The sequence below is a fragment of the Anguilla anguilla genome, chromosome 11, assembly GCF_013347855.1.
Source record: "Anguilla anguilla isolate fAngAng1 chromosome 11, fAngAng1.pri, whole genome shotgun sequence".
NCBI lineage: Eukaryota > Metazoa > Chordata > Actinopteri > Anguilliformes > Anguillidae > Anguilla > Anguilla anguilla.
The window spans coordinates 13,639,580-13,667,103 of NC_049211.1; the positions used below are offsets into that span (position 1 = coordinate 13,639,580).

General features: G+C 39.3%; 1 protein-coding gene and 1 long non-coding RNA gene across 2 annotated transcripts; both read left to right on the plus strand.

Annotated features, from left to right (window-relative positions):
* The first annotated feature begins 963 nt into the window (after positions 1-963).
* On the plus strand, positions 964-27,524 carry LOC118207518. The gene is made up of 3 exons (XR_004761395.1): positions 964-1,113; positions 23,351-23,528; positions 26,873-27,524. It is a non-coding gene; the product is annotated as an uncharacterized LOC118207518 (long non-coding RNA).
* bhlhe23 (basic helix-loop-helix family, member e23) lies at positions 5,148-7,239 on the plus strand. Its single transcript, XM_035381179.1, has one exon. It carries the CDS (start codon positions 5,743-5,745, stop codon positions 6,424-6,426), a length of 684 nt encoding a protein of 227 aa, XP_035237070.1. The 5' UTR covers positions 5,148-5,742; the 3' UTR covers positions 6,427-7,239.

Genomic DNA, 27,524 nt, shown 5'->3' on the forward strand with positions numbered 1-27,524 from the left:
TCATTGGGGGAGGTGGCATCAGATATGGATCAGACTGGAAGCTTGCAGATGACATATATATTCACTTATCTTTCTAGTTCCTGGTGTGCCTCATGTAGTGGGCTCAGTGAACACGATGAGCTGTATTTTTATTTTTTTTATTTTTTTTTTTTGTAATTTTGATTTTTAAATACTTTTTTTCAAAAAAGTTAAAACTTTCAATGTCATTACTGCATCAATACCTTTTTTCAGTTTGAGAAATGTAATACAAAGAAATAATGCTGCTTTAGAATTTAAAATGTAATGCAAATCAACGAAAGGCTTTATTAAATGTCAATATAAACATCGCTTAGTTTATAGGCAACGTGTACTTCTCACTCATAACATACAAATTAAGTAAACTGGTGCTTAAATTCTAAAATTATGTATAAAAATATATATCAGTGTTTCAATTAATTGTAGGCCTATTTTAGTAAATAAAATGGGTAGCCAAGATAAGGATATTTGCTATCTATTCTTAAAAGTCAAACAGAAGTGACTTAGTGTCTTAGCTCATTATAGGCTACTGAAGGTCGTTTTCAACGATCTTTTACATAAGTAAAGGAAAATGTAGCAACAGGCTGTAACGTAGCTGACTTTATGTAAACAAAACTAAATCACCAATATGCCTATTTTAAAGTAAGCAGTCGCTATGCAGAGGTAGAAAAATAATAGGGAATGAACTCTTCGAGCAGTTACCTGACTGATTACCAGCCCACCGGTAACGTTAGCACTCACATATTTTTGTTTAAGAAAACCAGCATACATGCTCGGGGGCAAGTATGCTTCTCAGTCTGTTGACAGTTATGCCAGCAATGGAAAACATTCTTTCGGGGGGCACTGAGGTTGCAGGCACACAGAGATAACGCTGCGCCAAGCGACTCAGTTTCGGGTACCGCATATTGTCTCGTCACCACACAAGTGGATCTTCGTCTGGCGGTTGTGAAAAGCTCCAATTCATCTCGACCTGCGACTGCATCTTCAGTCATCATCTTTTTTCGCTGTGGTCCCAGTCCGTCATCAGAGGTAGTCTTACTGCCAGCACCTGGATCAGCAACTTCATCGCTGTGGTCATCGAGCGCATTGAACGTCTCTGTAAGTCTTTACTTTGCACCCTGCTTTACGATTGGATCGAGGAAACTGAGATGTTTATGCCTGGGGTGCTTATTTAGGGGAGTGCTTATCAGTAGTGCACAAAGCAGTGATGGCACATTTAAGTGTGGCATGCCTTCCATGGTCTGTCAGTTCTCATTACTTAGCTCTGGCGTTTTGGCCTCCATGAATTTGGTCACATTCCTGTCAGACAAGGTAGCAGAGATGGTCCACCGTTGCTCGTGCATGCGTTCTAACATGTCGCACGCGGAATTCCAGCGGGTCCGGCACCATTGGATTAGTTTGCCCTGCGGTAATTTTTCTGTCACTGTTTCTCGTGAATTAGTAGCTACACTGCTATGATGGAAGTGGCTTACTAATCTGCTGCAAGCTCCCACCGGACGACTCGTACTATCGGCCTTGAATTCGTCATTTATAGCGAGATGGAGGGTGTGGCACATAACATGAACAGACTCCCACTCCAACAAAGCATTTGCTGAAACCGTATCACTGGCATTGCCGTGAACACGTGCTATCACTTTGTTTCGCAGGCCCCATGCATCAGTGGTTGTTGTGAGATGGTCGGCTATATTTTGCGCAGTGTGTCGTTCTCCTATACATTTCCAGTCATCAATGTAATGACTAGTGGCTGTCGCTTGCTTTTATTTTCCTCTTTATCATTATAATCCAGGTCATATTGCTTTTATAACAAAGAAACAGGGTCTTCACACATCAAAAAATTGCTCTTCCAGTCTCAGCATACAAATAAGCATGTAGAGCATGTAGCATGTCTTTCCACTGCTTCCCAAAAACACGGCTACCCTCAAGGTTGGACATTTCCAGAATTCATATTTTGAATCGAGCCAGTAATCAGGATCTCAAAGGCAGACATGATGTCACTGACGTGTTACCTGGCCTCACATGTGGGCCCTGGGACAATCCTGATTATATTGGCAACTGAACATGGTGGCACTGTCGTTGGGGTTGAGGACCATTCAACCTGGCTGCTCTAGGAAATGTATGCCCTTTTTGCTGAGTCCTAACATTCACTCACATTGTCAGATGTGAATTTCACATTGTCCTCCTGTTCGGACCCCTCCTCCTCCAACTCATTATCTGAGTCCGTGTACTTAAAAATTAGCCTGAGCCCACGGAACACTGAGTCGTTTGCTCATATTGACTTCGCTGACAGCATGTGGATGATTTTATAAGGTACCCACACTGATGCAGAGGTATTCATTTTCCCCCTCCTCACTATGTACAGCTGTGAGGGGTAAGGAAATAGAATGTTCTCAAACAATATTGTAGTTTCTCGCACTATAGATGGTGAAAAGGCTGAGACCCACACTTTTGATACGCAACTCTATTTTGACCCTCCCCGACTACTGTATGTGTGAGGGGTACAGTGCGGGAAAGGAAAATGTTTTGGGATAACGTTGTGCAGTTTCTCATACTACAGAGGGTGAAAGAAGGTGGGTATGTCTTAGAAAAAGAAAGAAAGGTCAAGAGGGTTTTCAGAGTTTTATCAGAATTTTCGCAAGGGAACAATTGTGAGTGTGTATATATGGGTTAGTGTATGGGTGGGCACCTGTATGGCCTTTGGAGCTAGTGAGACCTGACTCAGTTCAGAAAATTGTTCCTGAAATGATCTACCTGGAGTAGATCTGTGATTCGGGGAGCAGTGGAAAGAGACAGGAAACCCCTTCACATGCTGGGGATCCTCCTGATGGCCAGTGTGTGTGCTAAGGTGTGAGAGCAAATAATGTGACAGGAAGTAAGATCACCTTTTTGTTTCATATTTACAAAGACCAATCAGTTTCAATTGATATTTCACTATTTTTAAAACTTTTCTTTTACCATGTTACTTGGATATTTTATAGTGAGGCTACACATACAAGTACCAACTTACAACGTTAATTTACTTTACTTAATTCTACTTACAGTAGTGTTTAGAATTAAAGGATGCTATGTCTGTATGTATATTTGTATGTACATATTTATGGATGTATGTGTGTGTGTGTGTGTGTGTTGGTAAAATGTGAAAACTATCTTTGAGATCCCTTAAAAACATGTCACTAACCAAAACATACTGTTCATTCAAATACAATTTAAAAATTTTCCTGAATATTGGTGAAAATATTGGTCTGTAATCTCCAGGAAATTCGCTAGTGCATAAAGGTTTTATGTTTTTCCAAAGAAAAAAAAATAGTATTTGAAATATCAATGCATGTTCATGTTCACTCAAGATATTTCCCCCAAAAAGTGATTCTGGAATGATCCATGCTGCTTTTGGTCTTTAAGTGATTGTTGATTCTTCAAAAAAGTCGGTACAATACAAAAAATATTAAATAGGCTAATGCTATTGGGCAAGAAGCAGGAACACCATGGACAGGTCGCGAATCTATCACATGGCACAGTACCCATTTATTGTAAACTTTAATTTAAAAAAAGCTGGGAAGAATAATACAATGCAATGTTCAAAATTACCACGAGGTGTCAGTGATGACACTGCTGAATCACTGACGCAACTGTACATGAATTAGTTCATGTAATTCAACATCTATGGCTCTGTCTCTCTGTCACCGTTGCGTCTGTGCTTTCAGTTTTCTTTCTGTTTGTTTCATTATCTTTGATTTTGCTGACTGCAATGTCGGTGCTTTTAAGAAATTAAATATATCAAAGTATAAACAACTTTATATATGCTAGAGATTATTTCAATCTTCAAGATGGTGGTTGACCATGAACACATTTGTTGATCATATGCCAAATAATTCTAGTTTTATTTATTTATCTTTCACAAATGTTCCATTTTATTTTTCCCATTCATGAGTAGTGTAATTACAAAGCAGAGAGAAACAATAGTTACTTGAGTCAATTGTCTTAAGTTAACACTTTATAGAAGAAAGACATGTAAACTCATATTTTCCCTGTTTGGTTTTATTGACAGTAGAATAAAGAACACATACATGCACACACACACACGCACACACACACACACACACATTAATATACTGATAAACTAGGCCCATGAATGATTTAACACTGTTAATATTGCAGTACCAATATTATTCTCTACTATGGATTTATTCCTTGTGATCCTTAATTATTGGCTAAGGCAGAGCAGCAATTGCTGAGCACTTGTGTTAATGCTGCTAATGTGGCAAACCATGCCTTGGGCTTTCCAGCACTAAGCCCTCTTTCTGGTGCGTATCCAGGTAATGTGATTAACTCCCCACAGCACGTCTACTTCATGGCTCTGTTCTCTCAAAGACGCCTTTCTTCTCTTGAAAAATTCATCAATGTAGTGTACTGTGGTGTAAAGTGTGTCGCCCACTAGAATGTGTTTCCAGTGTAAATATAACTCCAAATTGTAGCTTTAATGAACTCTATAGGTGATCTATCACCTGTAATGATAAAGATATCTTTCCTGTTGATTAAACCATGTGCATTATATTTGAAATTATAAAACCACTTTAAACATGCACTATATTTAACTATTGTTCCATTTTTAGACAATGGGTGGCCTAACAGCAGAACTATGATGGTCTTTTTTTAATTTTTTTTTTTTTTTAACTGTATTTTAATTTTATACGGATTTACGAGCCATATAAAAAATGTTTATTTCATTCTTTTTTAGATCATCCTTATTGTAAATGCTCTCTGTATTAATTTCCAGATTAGATTGGGTATTTTCATAGGCTGGTGGTTATTCGTTTGTTTCCGTTTTGCGACAGAATGTGTGTGTACGCACGCGAAGGCTACTTTTTCTTTCATTTCAAATTTAATTATATAGGGGAAAGTGTCATTCAACACAACACTTCTGGAATGTACAAAATAATACATGGCAAAAGTTCTAAAGACAAACTGTGACTGTGAACAGTTACGTAGTTCTTTCTCAAAATTGGCAGTGAACTTCGGAGAAGTAATCCCTTGATAAACCAGTTGCATTGAACGGTATACAAAATCCTAGTGTTTCTTTTGTAACTTCATCCTTTCAGCAGAACTATCTTTCTGTTGTAAATACCATTCGAGGCGGGCAGCTACATTTTCAAACGTCGAAATAATGAGGGGGGGGAACAAAAGTAACGGGAAAACTGCTTATTGATCAAATAAAAATAATTACAAGTAATACTATGGTATAATGATACCATTTCGGTTGCTTTCTGTAGCAATAATAATGATATTTGTTGAAATTAGTACCATACTGGCTTTTAATCCTATTAATTAAAACGCCTCCCTGATTGGACGGATAGTTAATCCCAGTGGGCTACACTTTCCTACTAACGCGCAAGTGGGACGGAGAACGAGTCACAATCTGCCCAGGGCGAGGGCAAGACGCACTGCGAGGAACCGTCAAGAATACATTCGTTAACTTTCAACGAATTGTCTTCGGTACAAACGTATTGTACATAACATAGTCAAATACACCTTGAGATTAGTAAAACATTGTATGAACATTTGTTTATGCAAGAAAATAAATAACTAGGAAAGGTTTTATTCACAGGCTGCAACTATTTTTGATAGCCTGTTAGACAGCAACAGAAGACTTCGATTAGACATAATACGCGTTGGAGAAGACTGAGGATACGTTTCAATCGACTCGAATTACTTTTAAAAAAAAACAAAAAAACAATGAACGTTGGGGAAGAGAATCTGTTGAAATCGATCAGCAATGATACTTTGCTGGATCTGACTCAGCGCTACGGGCAGTCAGCTTTCGGCTTTGGTGCTGGCCATGGTGCTGGAAGTCCCGGGCGCTATCCTCTTACACCGGCTGCTGATTTCCTCTCCGGTCAGACAGCGAAATCCACCGAGAGCGGCGGGGAACAGACCAGCGACGACGACGACGCTTTCGACCCTCTAGATCCCAGGAAGAGAAGTTCGGGTTTCGACGACGACAAACATTCGGGCTCACTGGCCAAGAAGCCTAAAGAGCAGAGGTCGCTGCGCTTAAGCATCAATGCACGGGAGCGTAGAAGAATGCATGACCTCAATGACGCATTAGACGGCCTGAGGTCTGTGATCCCTTACGCTCACAGTCCATCCGTGAGAAAACTATCCAAAATAGCGACTTTGTTGCTGGCGAAGAACTACATCTTAATGCAGGCGCAAGCTCTGGAGGAAATGAGAAGGCTGGTGGCTTATTTGAACCAGGGACAAACCATTACGTCGCCCATTCCGACGGCACTGGCTCCCTTTGGACAAGCAGCTGTGTATCCATTCACGGGTACTGCTCTAGCCACTTGCGCCGATAAATGCACTTCTTACTCCGGGACACCTTCAAGTCTCTTCAAACACTGCAATGACAAGCCTTGACTCGGCCTCCTCCCTCGCCTTTGCTCGCAACATCCACATGATGGTCTCTCTGCTTATTGAAATTATTCTGTTGGAAAATTTTAGTCGAATACGTAATCCTAAACTATGTGTTTAAAATCACTGCTACAATGTTTCATCCAGATTTATCAAAAGATGACCTTTCTTATTAAATGATTGAATATAGGTTTGGGAATGAGCATTCAAATCGCTGTTAACCTTAAAGTTGTGCTCCTTTTTTATCTGTCTTTCTCTCTTTTGAATAATTTGCTTCCAAACGTGTAGAAGGCATTACTGTTGTGATAGCCTTCGATGGGTCATGCTCAGCTGTCCAGCTCAAAAGATATGTCAGCGCCTTTTATGTATGTATTAGATGCCGAAAAAATAAGTTCCAGTGGTTTTCATTTAGTAAACAATATGTGAACTATGCAACATTCTGAGCAGATACAGAAAAGAGTTTACTGTACGAGGAATACATTACTGTCACTTATATCCTGCTACTGTGCCACTGCTAGAGGTGTGTCCGTCGGTATTTCTGATTCTGAATGACGACTCTCTTGACCAAGGTTCAACCTACGTGGAAAAATCTCTATATAGTGTAATATATATTTTTTGAAAAGATGTATTGAGGATGTTGACTTTGTTATTGCACAATTCACTTGATTGTATTGTACTGTGGAAAACTACTTGATAAAAGAATGGATATCAAGGTACCGGTTACAAAAAAAATACTGAAACAAACATGTGGTTGTGGTGAGACATTGAATTTCATATATTGTTTATATGTCTTTATAATTAAAACATATATATGCTTGATAGCTGGCTTGTTCATATTTCTTTAAAAAAAAGCTTATTTCCCTTTTTTTTTATAAACTACTAGTTCAAGCTAAATTTGATTAATTGTGCCAGTCTCCTGACCAGTCCATATTACCTTTTACTCCGAAAAGGGGTTTTTATAGCATCATGCAAGCGGAGTGAAATATGTATGACGAAAAAATATATAGCATCAACAATAACAGGAACAACAACGATGATGATAATACTAATAATAATAATAATAATTATTATTATAACATATACAGATAAAAATAACACGTATCACACGCTGTTCCTAACTTTTTAAATTGCAATGGAGTAATTATTTCGAAATATAAGTTCGTACTTCTCATTAAGATTCACATAGCCTAATGATTTGTCAGTATCGAGGGATTACATAAGTTAAGAATTCTTTTGAGGTGATGTGGACATTTTAAAACATTTCACTTTACATTTATGAACATTTATGACTATACACAGAAACAGTTTCAGTGTTACATCAACTCTTACAGAGTATATGCGGTCCCTACTGGACTCGTATTTACTCTCTTAGAGTTGAATTAATGCTGGACATTTTGCTGTGTGGGCTACTTTAATTTGGTTAAATTAAACAGAAGCTAAATGCAGAGTAACGGAAAATAATAGATAAGTCAACGACAACTGATTGAGGGGAAGAGCCAATAGTCATTTCACCCACGACAATATTCATGAAATTGAGCGAATTTTGACATAGAGCTCTATTTCCATACATGAAATCAGCAAGAAAGTAGCAAAAGCAACTAGTAGTCGACATTTTCGGACTTTGAATTTTCTATAGCCTGTTTGCTAAATCGTAATTTAGTTCCTCAAAACTTTTGGAGCATCTTAATTTATGTTCTCATGGACAGACAAACCATAGTCGCGCACAATGGACCGGCCGCAATGTTGCGCCCCATTGGCTTTCTGTCGGGCTGATGTTGCTACGCGAAAGGGTGAAGGAGCAGCCCTAGGGCGCGTGGGACCTGTCTCCGTGTATTTGTGTGATTGTAAAGCTTCGGTGTTGCCTATATACCCACGTTATTAATCCAATTTCATCCTCTGTCCCCACAATCGACAATCAATTAACGTGGCGGTTTGTGAAATAGTTTTGATTTGTTGAATCAGAGCTGAACCACTGAATCCGAAATTAATAGCTATGATAGGCTGAAGTACGAAAACATTTGAAGAGGCCAAATGTTTTACTGAATACGTTTGGATTTGTTCGCATCGAAAATGACACCATTTAGTACAACAATTATTTAAAGCACTATTGCCAGAGGTTTAAGACTGCGTAAAAATGTTCAGCTGGGGAAAGAACTACTATGAGGAAACTCAACAAAAGCGTTTTGGGTTGTAGGCCTATCCACAAATTAAAGAAAGGAATTTGAATATAGAATAATAAACAACTGTATGTTAATAGTAAGACAAACACTGTTCTTCGCACATGACGTACAACATAAGCATTCAAGGTTTATCCAATCCAACAGTTTGATTGATAGACCTTATTCAATTCGAAGCGGTGTCTTAGCTAAGTTTTTAGACATTCAGCAAGGAGCAAACGTGACACTGCAATACATCATATTTCAATAGGCCTACCTTGCCAGATGAAAGGTAACTTTTTTTTTATTTCAACAGGTTTTACGTAGAAGTTTTATGTATTACGTGCATGGGTGATTTCATGGTGTAGATACGATTACAGTGTTTTCAGTTTTCATGTTTAATTTCCATAATGTGGTTCAACACGCTAGTCGAAGTAGTAGTGGTAGTTGTAGTAGTAGTAGCTACTACTACTAATACTACCACAACAACAACAATAATAATAATAATAAGCGTCAACAATTATTATTATTATTATTATTATTATTATTATTATTATTATTATTATTATAAATGTTAGAAGAAGAAGAATGACGATTATTATTATTATTATTATTACTACTACTACTACTACTACTACTGCCACTGCAACAACAACTACTACTACTAGCTTGTTAAACCACATTCTGGAACATGAAAACTGAAAACACTGTAATCGTATCTACATCATGCAGTCACCCATGCACGTAATACATACAACTTCTTATTCTTCTAATATGAATAATAACAATAATATTGATATTATTATTATTATTATTATTATTATTATTATTACTTCTACTACTACTACTACTACTACTACTACATTTTCTTTCATTTAACTTGTAAGTAGTGTGCTATGTTCTCATTCAACTTTCAGTACGCCCACAAACTGGAACTTGGTGATGTTTAACCACGTCTCTGACATAGATCGAGATTGTTCGGTACATGCTAGCACAGAGGTAATATAGGACCTAAATATATTGAGTCATATTTTTCACTGCATCGGCCTGACTGATTCATCCGTCACAAACGGTTGCAGTCCCACCACTATCACACAATTTAGGGAGATGTCATGACAGCAAGCCATCTATATGGCATCTCGGATTGGCGCTAACTGACATATGACACGCTGGCACGCTCACGCGGCAGTTAAGAAATCATTCTGACAAACTCCGATGCTATTTTATTTGCCTTTCTCTGCCTGCGTTGAGCTGGTGGCAAATGAAATCACAGGATAAATTGTGACACTGTCTGTACTGTTGACAACCAAAGAAAGTAGACTAATGTGTATGTAGGCTGCGTATTAAAATAATAATAATAATTATATATATATATATATATATATATATATATATATATATATCAAAAATAATATATAGGCCTTTATATTATTTTTGATTTTACGTATAATCATTTTTTAGCATGGGTCATATAGCAAAAGTAAAGAACAATCACTTTATTTTTTTTACAGTTTTTCACAACACACAGTTAAACAGATCTTATACAAACCTTTCGAAATAGGTTTTTAAATGGCAGCTATTTGGATGAGGTGCACAATATGTATAATGTGAGATTGAATGAACACCTTCTTAGTACACTGTTTAGTTGAATAGGTTAGCCTGCACTGCGAAGGCGTCTGCTCCTATAGATAGTTTCAGTGCAACACAGCAAAACCTCAATTTATCAGACTTCCAGGGCATCATTGTATGAGCTATTAAGATGCTACCATTATAGCAATACCTGCAGTACACGATCAGGGGCAACATAGCTCAGGAGGTAAGACCGATTGTCTGGCAGTCGGAGGGTTGCCGGTTCAAACCCCGCCCTGGGCATGTCGAAGTGTCCTTGAGCAAGACACCTAACCCCTAACCCCTAACTGCTCTGGCGAATGAGAGGCATCAATTGTAAAGCGCTTTGGATAAAAGCGCTATATAAATGCAGTCCATTTACACGGCACCGTGGGAAAAGACACTCTCTCTATCTCATTCGCTCTCTCACTCTGTCTTTCTCTCTCTCTTGCTCTTTCTCTTTTTCTCTCTCACTCGCTCTCTCACTCTCTCTTGCCCTCTCACTCAGTCTCTCACTCTCTCTTTCTCTCTCTCTCACTCTCACTCTCGCCCTCTTAAAAACACACGTGCACACACACACAAAAGCAATTTCCTGCAATTTCCTCACAAGAAATGTCAATTCGGCTTATGCTTCATAAAAAGAAGCATTTATTGTCCTTAAACTTTAGAAGAATTTTTTAGGAAGAGGCTTTTCGTGAAGATTAGTGTGTTTTGTCATTTTCTACAGTCCACTGGTACAGAACAAAAAGCATATATATATATATATATATATATATATATATATATATACACTGTATGTACCTAACTCTTCAAAAAGATTATGACAGTGCTGCTTGAATTAATTAAGTGCTTAGAAAAGAAATGTCTCCAAGATTCATTCTGGCACCTTTCACGGAACAGAATTTTCTCACACATATATACATACTAGAGCCCAATGTGGAATGCAAAATTCAGACATGCCAGGAGGAGGGGATTTTTCAAAATACAAATGTGCAAAAGCCGCCACCCACATTTGCTGCGAATGTGCTTGACAATGCAAAGTCTGCTGATATCAGGTAGTCGTATTGGTTTAACAGTGTGACCAGACAATAGAGTTTGTGAATGCTTTTGCTCTGGAGAATGTAATGGGTGGTGGAGGGAAATGCTGAGATCGCTATGTTATTTCTGCTACAGTACCAAGGTCCCCACTCGCTTCCCCATCACCTCCAGTAGTTTTCTATAACATCATGTCCCTTCTTTCCTTCCAGCATCATTTTGTAGAAAGCAATGCAGTGGGTGGTCAGTTGGTTCCAAAGGGCCATGTGATTCACTGTAATGTTGCTGCAAGTGAGTGTGAGATGGACCAGGACCTCCATTTGTTTCTTCAATCAGGCGAGGGGGGTGGGGGTGGGGGGTGGGGGGTATTTAAAAATGCATCAGTATAGTTTCTTAATCTATCAACATTGTGTTATGATTTTAGCTGATATGGCAGAGGCTAATTCGATTACAGCAGCAAATAAAAAATAAATAAAATAATAATAAGGCCCTGAAGAAAAAATACTGTTAAGACGGTGGCTGCAAAGGTTTGACTGGGAAGAGAAAAAAAGGTCAGATGGGCATATACGAGCATGGAACACGGCAGCATCTCCCCTCATCTCAGCCATTTAGCTTGACAGAGATGACAAACAGGGCACCCATTACCCCGATAGACCCTAATTTCTGTAATGGTCCCTTAGCCACAAACTGGTGGGGAACTTTTTCGAAGCACGGCGATATGGGGGGGGGGGGGGGAAGAAACCGTACACCCGTCTGCCTCCTCCCCCCTCCCCCCTCCCCCCTCCCCCCCTTCCGCAGCTGATGGGAGACCCATCCTTTGTGGATCAGAGGAGTCGTTCATTAATAAATGACAAAAGCGATGTAATTAACCATCAATAATCCGCCATGCAGAGACGCTGGTGACAGGGAGGTGGGGTGAATCCTGACTGTGTCTGATAAACACATGGGAGTAGATGAAGATGTATTCACATCCTGCAGTGTTTATCTCTGTTTTACTCATTGCGTTTCAATCTATAAACAATCATCCACACCGCAGCCAACAAAGTATGGTCCAGTGTAGCTCACACGCTTCCACAGTTCCACACTCATTTAACGTTTTGGCTTGGCAGGATGTCACTTTGACAAAAAATTTTGAAAGAGCAAATATCCATTACTTTTCATCATTTAAGCACAATGTACCTAGAGTTTAGTTTGTCCTATCCATCAGCATGTCTTCAGAATAAGTCATACTGGTACCCAGCACTGCTCATAGTCATCCCGCACTCCATTCTGGCCTGCTGTATAAACAAAAGGAGACCCACTACATGCTGTATAAGTCACAGCTTTATCGAGGCGGTCACAGGTTTCCACAGAACTATCAACCATCTGTCAGAGATACTGCATAAAAAATCTGATTTAAAATAATTATAAACCTGTTAGTGAACCCACAATGAGGACCTGTAAGAAGTGACTAAAATCCTTGTGAACATCAGCCCCAGAGCTTGCAAAAAAATTCACTGAGTGGGTGGAAGGGAAGATCAAGAAATATTTTTCAGAATAGAGAGCATACATCTATTGTTGGGTTTAAATCAAAATTTTGGGCTACTTGCTGAAAAATGACAGTGCCATTGGAAGCTTTAAAAGTAGTCCTGATCTACTGTCTGTGTTGACTTTATCCTTCTTGGTGAGTGGTTGGGTTGAGTTTCATTAAATCCATTTTTGTCCATTTGCTTGGCAGACAACCTCACCCAGATGGACTCACTTGGGGTATATTCAGTACACAGGGCATTTGATATTAAAAAAATAATACCCCACCCCCCACCACCTCATCCCCACATACAGAAACACACCAAAAACACCCCTCATCCTGCCGCACACACATAAACACACATGCACACAGTCACACCTTATGCCATGAGGTGGACTTTGTCCAAATAAATAAGATGGACAATAGAATCTATTTCAATAGAATCTAAGAGACCAGAAGGCACACATTTAATTTTACACTGACTCTACACAGTATTTCTTCATGTTAAGTTGCAAATGCATAGATTAGCTTGTGGTGTGTAGACCAGCCAGAGATACTGGAATCCTACAGAACCAAATGGCACAGTAATAGATTCATATTGATAGATTCATAAGCAAATGCCAAGCAAAGATGAGTCGAATTTTTTCGTTCACTCTGTTCAGTTTTTTTTCCAAGCCTGTTCCCCTCTCATTATGCTATCCATTGGCAGATGTGCCTTCCTGCTTTCTCTCCCTATCTCAGAGAAGAGAATCACAGACTGACAGTGTACTGTCCAAAGTCCAGCAGGCTCCTTCTGTCTGGCCAGCAATAATTTAAGGGATCATTTCATTTAGCATGGTCAGAACATCTATCGTGGGAGAGATATCTGGAAGCAGGGGCACACCTAAGGGCATTCTTGTGCCATTGAGAAATTACAAGTTCCCTCAGCAGTCACCATTTTAAATGTTTATCCATTCTGAAACTGGAAATTTGTGTTATTTTGGCTAAGAGCTGTTGGGGCTGTTATTCACACAGATAACAGCCTTTCTTTTTTAAAGCTGTAAGAATGTTTTTTTTGGCGAGGGAGAGGACGGAGAGACAGGAAGCGGGCTTCTCAGCCCATGTGAGTCAGGGTCTGAGACGGAGCTCGGCAGCGAATGAAAGGGAAGATTAATAGCATTTATCACAGCAGATAGACTCGCGCTTTCCTAATTAAAATTGTTAGAACATGCATGCGGCCAAGGATCAGTGGCTTTTAATGAGGACCTTGTAGGCTGATTTGGGTCTAATTTTCTGCTTAATAAGGCTGGTTTAAAAAGTAATTTTGGAGGGATGTGACTCTTTTAAACCTGCTCATTATCAATAATAGTGCTTCACTTAAGTACTTCAGGAAACGTTGTGTTTAATTAATATAGCACTGGCACGTGGATTAGCTGACAGACTGGAAGGGAGAGAGGGGGAGAAATTGATGAAGAACTTTCAAGGACACTGATTTCATTAAGCAGCTTCATTACAATCTAAATAAGTGTCTAAACGGTGTCATTTTAAAGTCTGAGACTCCTTCATATCATTTGTTATTATATTACCACAGCAGCACTACCATGCAGTAAATGGCAGAAATATTTTGTGTAAGAACTGATCATGAAGTTCTACCGGTCTTAATAAAATGCTCGGCAGTTTACAATGAAAATCCACTCATTGCCGTGGTAACGCATGGCCCTTCACTGTTGTCTGATATACAGCTTTGTTTGATTATTGGATTCTGCTTGAAATTCAAATTGTGTTCCCCGATGACAATACTTAATATTGCATCTATTAATGCTATTTTACTGTTGGGGATGGGAGGTGTATCTTGTCTGGTGGAGATGGTATTACTGCAATTATTACTGTCAGTAGACTATTACAGCTGTATTTGGTCATTTTTAATTTACATGCAGCAATAATGTCCTCAAAGTATAATTAAAAAGATATAACATTTTTCCTGGTTAACAAAGCATTTACTATTATAATCGTATACTAGTCACACAAATGTTGCATACTGCAATCATTTATTTAGTAAATCATAACATTTTTTAATATAATATTCTTAATGCATAATAAAGAAATATTTTTCTTGATATCCTGGTTCTGAAAGAGATTTTACACAATAACCATGGCAGTTACACTGGCAGTATTGGTGTATGTGAGATACTGAAGAAAATTATGCTCAAATATAGAAGACAGAGAAAAGTAAAAATTAACTAGCTTTTGATTTAAGTATTCAATTATATTATATGATATGATATGATTATATGCATGCATATTGTGATATGTATTTTGTAATAATTTGCCTATATTACATTCTTGTATTTTTGTATTATTATTATTATTTTTATTATTATTGTTCTTATTATTATTATTATTGTTGTTGTTGTTGTTGTTGTTATTATTATTCCTGCCACTGAGGTGTGAAATATATATTTTTATCTCTATGTTTTTCACCTGAACCCCTGCATTGGGAGGGCTGAGTGCATGCTTGGGAGGGGTCTGATAAGCCTGGACTTACACTCTGAAACGCCGTGTAGCCCTCTACTGTGGATTGCTAAAGACTCACAAAGCTTCTTTATCCCATTGTTGTAATCAGCTTACGGCACTGCTTCAACGTTCAATATCTGTATCAGCGGAAAGTGGTTGATTTCTAGAGGTTTAGTCCAGACTGTCAATCCAAGAGATTTTCTTTTTTTCCCTTTGTTTTTTAATATGACCTCTTACACTGAGAGGAACAGTGAACAAATGATCAGCTAGTGTAATGCTTGTAGTAGAGCCAAGGTTAGGTTTAAAAGTAGACATTCTTTTTGTGATGTAGGTTAGTTTGGACTAATCATCTCTTCCTGTAGATAGACCGCCATTTAAGCCATCGTTAAAGTGCAAATAATTACAGGGCAAGACATAAGAGGGGATGAATTGTACTTTATGATAAATCACAGCATTTTAAAATTGAGATTAAAAAAATTCTCCAAAAATGTTGTGAAGTTAGAAACAGCAACTTATCACAAACAAAAATGTATCACTTTACACAATGCAGCATTCCACATTCAGTGCACATAAAAAGAAAAATGAAACAAAATAACATAAAATAAACTCCTTTATCTAGTCCAGAGAACACATTTGTGGCTGTAACAGGGAAATATGCAGATTCAGTGTATACACACTCTTACTGTGCCAGTGGTACTGTAGAGTGATTTAGTATTTAGAGAGCTGGTCCCCATTTTGAAAGTCATGGGGTTTTTTCCTTCTTTTTTATCAAATTTTATCAAATCAAGCTTTTCAAAACCGTGCATATAGTGAAGGATTTTTTAAATGCAGTTTTTGCGAAAGGTTTTTTATTTTTTATTTTTTTAAAGCTGGCCTGATATTTCATCTACATATGGAGGTTCTCAAACCAAAGCACAGGACAGAGAAGTACAAATGCTGCAATCACACATTGTAAATCTCCAACTGGCTGTCCTTGCTGTTACCTCTCTCCTCGACTATTCATCCACACACGTACACTAACAATGTTACATCATGTCCGCTCTCAGCTTCAATATGGTGTCTCAATTTTGGAAGCCTCAGCAGAGCAAAGCAGCACATGATTGATAGCAAAGAGATGAGCATGAATATAAAGATCATATAGATCCTGGGTGAAAAAGGTTTGTGCATAATGTTCATAATGTTGGAGGAGGGCTTCTGAAATGACCAGAATAGTAGTATGTATTTTCCATCCAATGAAGAAACTACAAGCATCCTACAGGACTGAAGTTTGTCCTCATCTATTCATACCAAAGTGTCCTGTGCCATAACAAGAAGTCCTACATACCAAGGAGTCACCGTCAATCAGGATACTGACATTATACAGCTAATTCTACAGCAGTTTCTACATCCAATAACTGAGATGTTTATACCTTTTCTAAACTGTTATGTCTGTGTATCCTCATGGAAATTGGATGTATAGTCATGAGGGTATAGAATGACCAATTAAATTTGGCTCTTGTGTCACCATTGGGTCTTCCACACTTTGTGAAGCCTGTTCAGTAAAATGTCCAGTGTTAATTTAACTCCTACAGAGTACATATGGTTCTGCTCTGGTCCAGAATAGGACCATGTGTACTCTGTTTTAGTTCAATTAACACTCAACATTTTACTGTGTGCACTTGCCCAATACTACTGCTCACAAGCAAGTGATTTTTTTCATACAAAGAATTCATAGGGTATGTGGTGATGCTTGGGGAAGAGGCAACCTCTGGTAAACAGCAGGTACCTGGCAAGTAGCTATATAGATACAGCAGTAACCCAAAGGAATCTCATCCTACATATGTTGAAGTTGGCAGAAGTGTCTGCTAAATGCATAACAAGTAAAAGTAGAACAAATTTAGTCCTGTCCCACCAGTTTGTACTCTTAATCATTGCTGCTTAATGACAAAGTGTAGTCTGTCATTTTCAGTTCTAGGCTACAGAGTTGGACCTGCATTTTTATGAGCTTTTTTAACGATTGAGCCGCTCATTAACCCATGTGCTTATTACCTCCTGCCGTGGAATGTTCATAGATGTGTATTTTTTAACATTAATTATTAATATTGCGTCATCTGGCAAATTTGTCTAATGATTGAGCTTGCTCCGCAGATGAAGATCTCTAGCAGGGTTTTGTTTTTAGATTTTCTTTGATTTGGATTGTAAGTGCAGTCTTGAGCTCCTTGTGTTCACTGTCATGTCTGGCAAACCTCCACCTCTCTTGGCACAACGCGTGTGCAAGTTTAGGATTGTTGGGGGGTCCAGTCACATGGCGAGCACACTGCTGTGATATCAACCCACTTACAGATACCGAGTCAAAGAATGCCAACTAAGAAATGACCTCAAGCGCAGCAGAGCATGCTGTACTTTGTACCTCCTAGCAAATACCCTCATTAATCATTGTAAACTTTTGTTTTGTGTCACAAACAAACATTTTGCTTCAGCCTCTTATATTTGTTAGCATTTCCTGCTCTTGCCACTCATAGGGTTCTGTTTTTGCATTGTTTTTCTTTGTATGTTTCAAAGTTACATTAAGCTCTCATTTACTGTAACTCCTGGTTTTGCATAAAGAAGGGGACTAAGTGGTTCCTAATCCATAAAGTAGAATCTCTTATGTCAGATTTAGTGGTAGAATGCAGAATGGCTTGCACCTCTGGTGAAGACACTGGAGAGGGATCATTTTAATCATCACAATGGAACCCTCTTACATGATTTCCAATGACTTGTAGACACCATTAAAACTGTTGCATGTATCAGGTAACCCCATAGGCTCAGAGGATTTGAGGGCATAAAGGGCTTTAATCCATCCTTTATGGGATAATTCTTTGGAAATATCTTCATATGGGAAATATATTTTGTTTTGATTGGGGAGTCCCATTATTCCTGAAGGGAGGACCTAACACAAATGCAGAATGGCATGGTTATTATCCAATTGTTTTCAATTCCTCAGAGAAAAAAGTGGGATCAGCAAAGTGGGGCTAAGGAGGGCTTTGCTAATGCTACTTGTACTAATACTTTGTGCTAATGGCCAAGGCTTTGGATCAAGTCACTTCCTTATCTTGTGTAAGTGGACAAATGAGACGTTTGGGTGTTGGGAGTTTGTTTCTTCATTTTTGTTTTTTGGCTTAGTAGTTCTTCATTTTTTTTTAAGCTTGAGAAAAAAAAAGTTTTCAGGGTACATGACAAATTTTTTATCCACCTTTTATCCAGCTGTCTAGGTTTTATATTTGTTGCTTTCAGTATCTATGGAGGATGTGTGAGATTCCTGAAGGTGAAATGAAAGCTATATCTTTGCCACCAGATTTACAGCTAACTGTGGTGGAATTGGGTAATCTGATCCATGTGGTTCAGTTCATCTAAGATTTTTCATAATTTTGTGTGAGTGCCGCATACCTTGTTATACATATATAAATGCAAACATGAGGGAGCTTTGCATGAAGCTGATGTGCATGAAACTTTCTTTGTTCGGGTTAGGATTAGAGTTAGGGTTATGGTTAGTTGTTGAACTTCTTACGCGTAGTATGTATGTATGTCCACATTATCTTATCGCGTTCTCGTGCCAGCATGAAGCACCATGGTTGTGAAAGGGAGGTGCACTCTTTGGGTTGTACCAGGTGATAGCGGAGGCACTCAGATGTCCCCAGCCCGCGCTTATCTCCGACTCGCCTCAAGGTGATCAGGCTATGCGGACAGGCCTCATCACTCTTCCTGGGAGAGATGCCCATTACCGCGATGTTTGTCTCATGTCATTTTCACTCCTAATTACGGCCGCCTGGATAATGGTTGCAATGACTTTGGGAATGAGAGTGGATAAATGTCAAGTCTGCACCATTCTGCCTGAGCCTGGTCTCCAGTGTTGAGTGAAAGGGCACTCCTGCTAATAACATCGTTCATGCCCTTTGTTTGGGCGTGCAAGAGCAGATATAAGGAGTACACCAGTTATGTGCCTATCTTAGCGTTACTTAAAAATAATTTTGAGGAAGTAGACAGAGGCTTTAGGTGCAAACCAGGAAATCAGGCTGGTAAGTTCTATATTAATGAAGTAAAGGGACCATCAGGATCTACTGAGTTTCAGTCTGGCAGCCAACAATCCCCCCCCTCCATTTCACAAATGCTGGAGGGATTAAGGCAGGAAGTGCAGTGGAGTGACTACAATGCGAAGAGCCCCTCTCGGGTGAAATCGGGTGAGTAATGGGGAGCGGTGCACACCTCTCTGTTACCTTGCAGTCACCTCTCCCTTACATCATAACATTAACATCGCACCTTAATGCCTAATTCACAGTGATTTACCTACCTGTGACCAAACTGAAGACCAAAGACCAAAAATTATAAATAAGAATAGAATTGCCCATCCACATGTTTATTAATGGTAATTGTTGTATTTGTTGCTGCTGTGATATTTTTGTTACTGTAGTTGTTGAAATACTGTTGTTCTTGTTGTAGTTGTTCTTGTTGTTTTCCTCTATTGCTGCTCTTGTTAGTGTACTCTTTACTATTATTATTTTTTATTAATACTTCTGTATTAACCAACATGGAACAGCCCAAGATTTTAATCCAAAAAATATTATTTTCCACAATGTGTTTTGGTGTTTTCAACAAATGCAGAAAGTGCACAAAGCAGACAAAAGATTATGAACAATATTGTCTTTTGCAGATTATATGGCAACTTCATAAAAACACACATATGATTTCATTGGTTATCGTGCAACCCTGCTGGACCAATCAGCTCGGCCTTCTATTATTCGACAATTGAAAACAATGCATGATCCTTATCAGAGAATTACATACAATGCATTTGTATTATCTCCTCGGCCATGGCACAACCCCACTCCAGCCCACACAGCATTGTGAACATGGGCTTTTTATGATTCTGAAGCTCAGTTTTCATTTTAATCATGGCAATGGGATCACCTAATCCCACAGAGCAAGCCTGTTGATTGTCCTGATTGAGTCCTTTGTTTTGTAGATATGTAATATGACTGAGTAAGAGGATTTGAGGAACTAAAATTGTGTGATTTAATAATGTTTGCAGAGGTAAACCGGCAGTCCAGTCTATTATACACAGAATGGGTTTAACTTCTGTAGGTCAGGCTTCGTGCTATGGTGGGGGTCTGTAGTCCCGTATCAGATGGAACAACAGGTCATGGACAGGGGGTAGACACTGTTAGTGGAGCAAGATTAGGCCACAGCAGTCACACAAAACTGATGGAGGACAATGTGACCGAAAAAAAGGCGGTCCTGGGCAGGGAAGGAAAAGAAACGGGGGAAGGAGTAGGAAAATTAAAATTAAAGGAGAAAGGCAGGAGTGACAAAGAGAGAAGGGTGAGCAAGAGGATGAGAGAAAGATGAGAAGGGAGTGGATAATAAGAAGACTACGGGGGGAGATGGAGCAGTTAATCGGCCTTAGCTGTGAGACTGTGGGTCTTTGCACTGCTCATCTCCAGCCATTATCTCCAGTGTAAATCAGAATCCTCCGCATCAATATTTGGACAGAAGGTCAGAACCGCTCTGGCCAGCACTCAGACAGATAGTGCTACCGAACACTCCTCACTACGCATAATAAAACATTATCATAATCATAATAATGTATGCTTGAATTTACTGAATATGTTGTACTTGTTGAATAAATTAATTTGTTGAATGTGCTCAATATTCAGACTATCTGGAATAGTTGGAATATTTTTATCAGGCTAGTTGAGCCTTTAAAATATTACACTCTTACCCGATGCAAATCATCTTTCTTTTGTGGTATTTTATTATTGATGAAATGTACTTCCATTTGCAAATCATTCTGGTTAAGATTCTGCATAATAATACTAATAATACTAATACTACTACTACTACTACTACTAATAATAATAATAATAATAATAATATTGAACAAATAAATAAATAAATATTTTAATGCACATTTCAAGTAAACAAGACCTTCTTCTTGAAAGGGGTTCACCTTAAGCCAAATGTAAATAATTTGAGTGCAGATAGAGCTATGGTCTTCCTCAGCAGTCACAGGTTTCCTGTCACCCTGCCTGCCTATGGCCTGCAGTCACGCAGAACCTCAGTAACATGTTGCAATATGACAGAGCAATGTCTGACTAAAACCGAGCCATCCAATGTTCCTCTGTTTCCTTCACCTACTGTATGGACTCTGTTTTTACACAGTCCGTACAGTGCTCCTTCTTAAAAGACCCCCCCCCCCCCCCCCCCCCCCCCCGCGCCGCCCACACCCCACACCTCCACCCACACCCGCCAAGCCTCTATTAGTTCATCACTGTGGCTAGCTCAGCCAATGCGGCACACTCTGAATAGGCAGGATCCCAGTCCCCCACCTCTGCTCCCCTCTCCCTGCACTCTGCACAGTGTGTATGGTGCCTGCTCTGCTGCCATTGGTCCTCCCTGTGGCTCTGCTTTCCTGTGTTCTCCCTGCATGCGCACGCACACGCTAACAGATGCGCTGGGCTGCAGATGACCGCACCGTCCCATATTCCTTTTGACAGTTCATAATGTAACGTTGCCTTGCATTTGTACGCATTACATGTGCAGGGTCAGGGGTCGTGCAGAATGGTGGGTGACATATCTGTAAAGGGGATTGCAGGGATGAAGCGACGCTCTGTGTTCTTAAGCCGAGGATTGGGGTTCTCTCGGTTCGGTTGAGCCCCACACCGTCTGCAGATCCCCCCCCCCTCTCCACCATTATTTACATTAGTCTGCGATGGATTTCTGAGCTCCTGCTAAAAACGCTGGCGGTTTAATATAATGTCCTAATCCAGCATGGTGCAAACCGGAGTATCATAGAGAGAGGCCAATTCAAAGGTGGTGTCACGCCCAGTCAGTCGCTGGACAATGGTTATCAAAGATGTGTATTAAACAAGGAAAATGACAGCTAGATGTCTAATTTAGTTTTGATTGCAATCGAGAATTCCATCTGAATGGTGTGATGGTTATTGTAGCATTTCTTGTTGCCATATTTTGGTCAGTTTTTCAACATTTTCTTTACTGTGCATCCTTACTGATGCAGTGATCTTTTTTCCTCCACTCAAGCCAGCCTTAGGCATGGACTGTCTCAATGTCAGAAAAATGTCAGTAAAATACTGCCTCTTCATTGCACATTTCCCCCTGCCCACAACTCCATCCACCCTCAAAGTGTCACCCAACAAATGAAGAAACAAACACATACACACACAAACACACACGTTCATGCACACACACACATACACACACACGCACGTATACACACACAGATTTAGTACAGTATCACTATCCAAGAAAAATGTCTTAATATTTAATGGGTGTATGATTATTGTGAATATCAGGTCAGGGTATAGATTAACACCAATAACAGTAATGGGAACAGCTGTTTTCCCATCCTTGAGGTACAGAGGGCTAAATATGCCAGGGCAATAGCTCATCTCTTGTGGCTTAAGCGTCAGATGTTTGCCGGTCCCAATTCATTGTGGGAGATTGTTTTAGATTAAGCAGTAGGGCACTCAGTGCAAACGATGATCCATATTAAATCTCTGTAAAATGAAAATTGCAAAGATTTAGGGAGGATCATGAGTGATGTTGAATTTAATCACAACCTTGATGGGTGTGTGAGTGTGTGTGTGTGTGTGTGTGCATGCACGTGTGTGTGTGTGTGTTTGTGTGTGTGTTTGAATGGCAGGCCATGTTACAGAAGCCATACCACTGCAGGATTATAAATGTATAAATAATGCTGTATTTATTAATGAGATATTCTCATTCAAACCAAAATTACTGTTCAGTTTTTTTTCAGCAATGGTTATATATTGCATGCAGTAAGAGGAAGAAAAGTAATAATAGTATTCTTGTGTAAACTATGGTGGGCTCTTCTACAGCTTTACTTAATCTATATCAGTGTAAGTAAGGATTTGTGCAGTTAAATGCATTTGCCAAGCTAGCTGCACAATACAGAACTGTTGGTAAACAGGTTAACAATCATACTATGGTATGTACATACTATATTTTATGTATTATATGTTAGATGTATATTTATGCATGTGCATGATATATGGCAACTGTGTCATATTCTTGTTTTTGACTCATGATATGACACTGTATGTCCTTTACCTGTTAATTTGTTTATTTCTCTTCACAGTGAATAAATGGATGTTGCATGAGTGCAAACCTCAAATTTGGCTTCTCCTCTCTCTGTCTCTCTCTCACTATCCTTCTCATCCTCTCTCTCTCTGTCTCTCTCTCTCTTTCTCTCTCTCTCTCTGAACGTTGTTGGCTGAGGGAACATGGACAGAACATGGCTAAACATGGAGCAGATGGTGAGCGTATTCATTTTTTCCTCCTCGTATTAATCGTTCGTTATCAAGTACTGATGCCCCCCTTCTCCCAACCCCCCCCCCCCCCATCCCACTCCTCCTCCCACCCCCTACTTCAGCTCATAGACACTTCTAAACTTCCCTCCCTGTTTCAGGAGCCCTCCTTAATTATGATCCTGTCGTATGGTCCCTTTTTCCTTGAAGGGAGGGGGCTCGCTCGCTCCCTCTATGTAATCAAAATTGCAGAAAGCTAAAACCTGTTAGGCAGTAAATCAGGTTTAATCTCCTGCATAAAGAAAAGATGAACATTAATCCACATCTGTCCATACAAATGTTTACCGCTCATATTTCATGCTCCATTCAGGCCTGTCTGGAGAGAACAACACAGACACCGTATTAAATCCCTGCAGCCAGGGCAGGGTGCAGGCTGCTGGGGTCCAGGGCAGGGTGCAGGCTGCTGGGTGGCCAGGGTAGGGTGCAGGCTGCTTGGCCTCACTTTGGGGTGGAGGTGGGGGGATGGGTCAAGACTCGTTGATTTGACCTTACAAAACACTTTACAACTCATATGTGGAAAGTCATTGAAGTTTGGCTCCAAGCCTGACCAACAGCTTGTGATGCAGCATTACAGAACAGTGACATCCTCCACTGCCTCATTGCAATTATCACAATGCTAGAAACAAGCTTGAAAATGAATAGCAGACATAACATGGCACATTTATATACAATCTATATCTTGATTGGACAGAATGTTGAGTAGCAGTTGGTGTATTATTCTTTTGACCAAAAGGTTATGGAATCAATACTGCTAGAAAAGAACAACAGGTTACCTGTTTCATATTATCAGCAAATAAGTATCGCTAAATAAATTGTCCTGAGTTTATATCAGAAAGGAATTTTCTCTCCACCTTAGTAGCTCTTGTTAATATTATCTGTGCAGAACTAAGATTAGTTAAAATAATAACTACTAAATAGTAAGATTAGTTTTAAAAAATTGTAACAAAAATTGCAAATAGTTTCTAATAAAAAATAAATATGTGGGATCTGTGAGGCAGCACTTGCCCCTAGTGAACTGTATCCTGACCATGTCAGTGCTCAGGGTGGCCAGGAGCCCCTTGGTATGATGCATGATCGACCATAGCATTGCCCTGGGGCAGAGGGTTTGGGTTTGCACCATACATATGTTCTGTACATAAGTACTATAATTTAAATATGTAATAAAGTATTGGGGGAGCATGTTACTAAAAAAGTAATTAAATATTTCACAAAGATCAGAAACCAGCCAGTAATCTGCTTTTATGACCTAGGTTTTGAATTTTGAAATAGTGTTCCAGAGTAGAGCTGCAAAAATGGCAAAACTTTTTTTCATTCACCCTGAACCACTTAGACTAATTAGGGTTTTTGATGCATGGTTACAGTTAAGTTATAAGTTATAGTCTCTCTCTAGCCTTTTGGATATCAATTTTCCCTATCTTGAAGCCTTTATTTTGTAAAGGGTTATTCTCTCTGTTTCAGAAGCTCTGTTATTAATGTTCTTCTTTGCTAATACAGTCTTGTTTTCTTGCTTTGAAGGGTCTCTAGGATTTCTCTCTTACCTCTATAGTCATTCCCATGGAGTTCATGGCAAAGTTTATCCCAAAACAGCACTTTAGCTCAATTCCAGCCCCTTCTTACTGCCGCTCAAAAACATCTCTAGACCTCAGTCTGGATGGTTATGTATCTAGATGGTTAGGTGTATGATTCTCTTTCTGGTAGGAATTAGCCTTTGTAAAAAATGACCAGTGTTTAACTTGTTGCTGATATGATATCTGTGTGTGTAAATTTTTAGAATTTTTAGATAGTGCAGCAAACAAACAATTCAAACCTAAAGTATGAGACACAGGGGATAGGTTTAATAGTGAGAGACATGCGTCAAATAAGACACAATTTTCCAAACAGCCCTCTGAGATTCTGACCAGTGTCTAAGCAGGCACATGTGTGCTTCTCACTGCTACAGTAAAAGCTGTTACCAGACAGGAAGGACAGCGTCTTGAGATCTCTCACGATCGGGCCATCTGGGATCTGAGACTGCCTAACATGCTATCTTTTGATCTTACCTTTCAGAGGACCCGGGAATGGTTAATATCCAGTTACTCAACACACAATTTCACACACAAAGCAAACTAGGTAGCTGCATCTGTCCGGACCGCGCAGAAAATATGAAAATAGACGTAGGTTAGTTCTACGGTGGGGGCTGACACTTTTTTTGTTAGAGCTGTGGTGAATAAATATTACTGTGATATTTTCAGCATTACACCGTCTACCCGTATTTTTGTGAGGAATGCCCCTCTTGTTCATTTGCATGTCATTAAAGTGACCTGAGGAACTGAGATGGTGAAATGCCACCTGTGTAGCCGAATAGGATGTAACCAGGCTATATCTGGGTCAAACCTGAGCTATATTGGGGTTAACTAAGTCTGTTTATGTCAAAACATCTTTCAACCCAGATTTCCACCACTCATGACATCTAGATTCCAGCTTTTGCTTACTGGGAAATACCTTTCTTTTCTGCCTGGCCATTGTGACATTGTACCCTCAAATGCAATTCGCCGGTATGTTGCTATGGAACACATGTTTAAAAATAGAGGTTCTGCTCTATATTCCCCTAAAAATGTTGGATGTGTTTCCAAACACCACCACACTTATTCATTTCCACAGTGAATGTTTCTTTGTATACTTTTCTGATCACAATCCATTTTAGCACAACATTTTGTGCCAGAAAGTATATTAAATATATCATATCCCAAAATCTATCTGAAGACCATCTGCAAAATCTTATTACAGTAACTTTGGTCTGTAAGCATTGCACAACAGCAAACAGTTTGCACATAGGCCTAACATTAATTTCCCATTGTGGTTTAAAATGTACTATGAAGAAAAAGGCAACCGTAAGGTGATACTGTGACAGTAAGGAATTGGGTGCTACCTTTATGACTCTTATACTGTACCATAACACAGATTTTTGAGATTCACAGATGCTTCCAGCAAAATGTATGATTCACCCATTTAGTGTTAAGCTTGTGGTTTCCTTGGTTTCATGCTGACAATCCATCTCACTGCCTGCAGTGGAGACACTCATGGTGTTAAGACTGCACGATTGGTAATAACATTGTTAATATAACTGCACATACACATGTTAAATGGGACTTGACTGAACAGGGGAGGTGGAGCATTTGGGCTTTTGTCCTATTCCAACCCTATTTAGTAGGGCTTATATTCATTGGTGGTACATAAACTTCAAACCTGGTCAGGAGGTTTGACTTCTTGTGATGTTCTTGTCTTTGACTCACGCGATTCCTGTTCATTTCCAGTAGGTAGATCCTGGACAAGGATGAGCCCAGGGGAACCCAGGAGAGATGTTATCATGACTGGATGGATGTGCAGTGAGCACATTTTTGATACTGTGAAAGTTTGGATCTCACAACCTCTGTTGTTACAGTACCAATTCAGTCACTGGATCCTCCAATGACCACACATAGGCTGCTATCATTTTCTCATACAGCTACAGCAAGGACAGCATAATGCATGCACAGCATGTCGTTGGGTGTGGCCAAAGGGATTTGTGAACTCTGCAACAGCCTCTCTCCGTATGATCACAGCACTGTCGTGTGTTAATAGGCTTGAAATTAGAGACCTGTATTAGAGACCTAGATCTATGGGCTATATTTTAACGATTTAAGCACTCGGTTGAAAGCGTATGGCGCAAGTGCATTTAGGGCGTGTCCAAATCCACTTCTGCTAGTTTAATATTTTTTTAAAATACATGTCATAATGGTTAGTTATAATATTGGTAATATAATATTAATATTATATTATATACTGTATATTAACATAATATTCATGATATAATATTTGGTGGAATCCTGCTATTGCCATAGATGGTCTGCTCACACGCTTTCTTTTCCGCTCACAAGCAAATCCATTTCCTCTGCAGAGAAACGTTCTTTCTTACTACTTGGCAAA

Coding starts and splice junctions, on each gene's coding strand:
- bhlhe23 (XM_035381179.1), top strand. CDS start 5,743: ATGAACGTTGGGGAAGAGAATCTGTTGAAATCGATCAGCAATGATACT.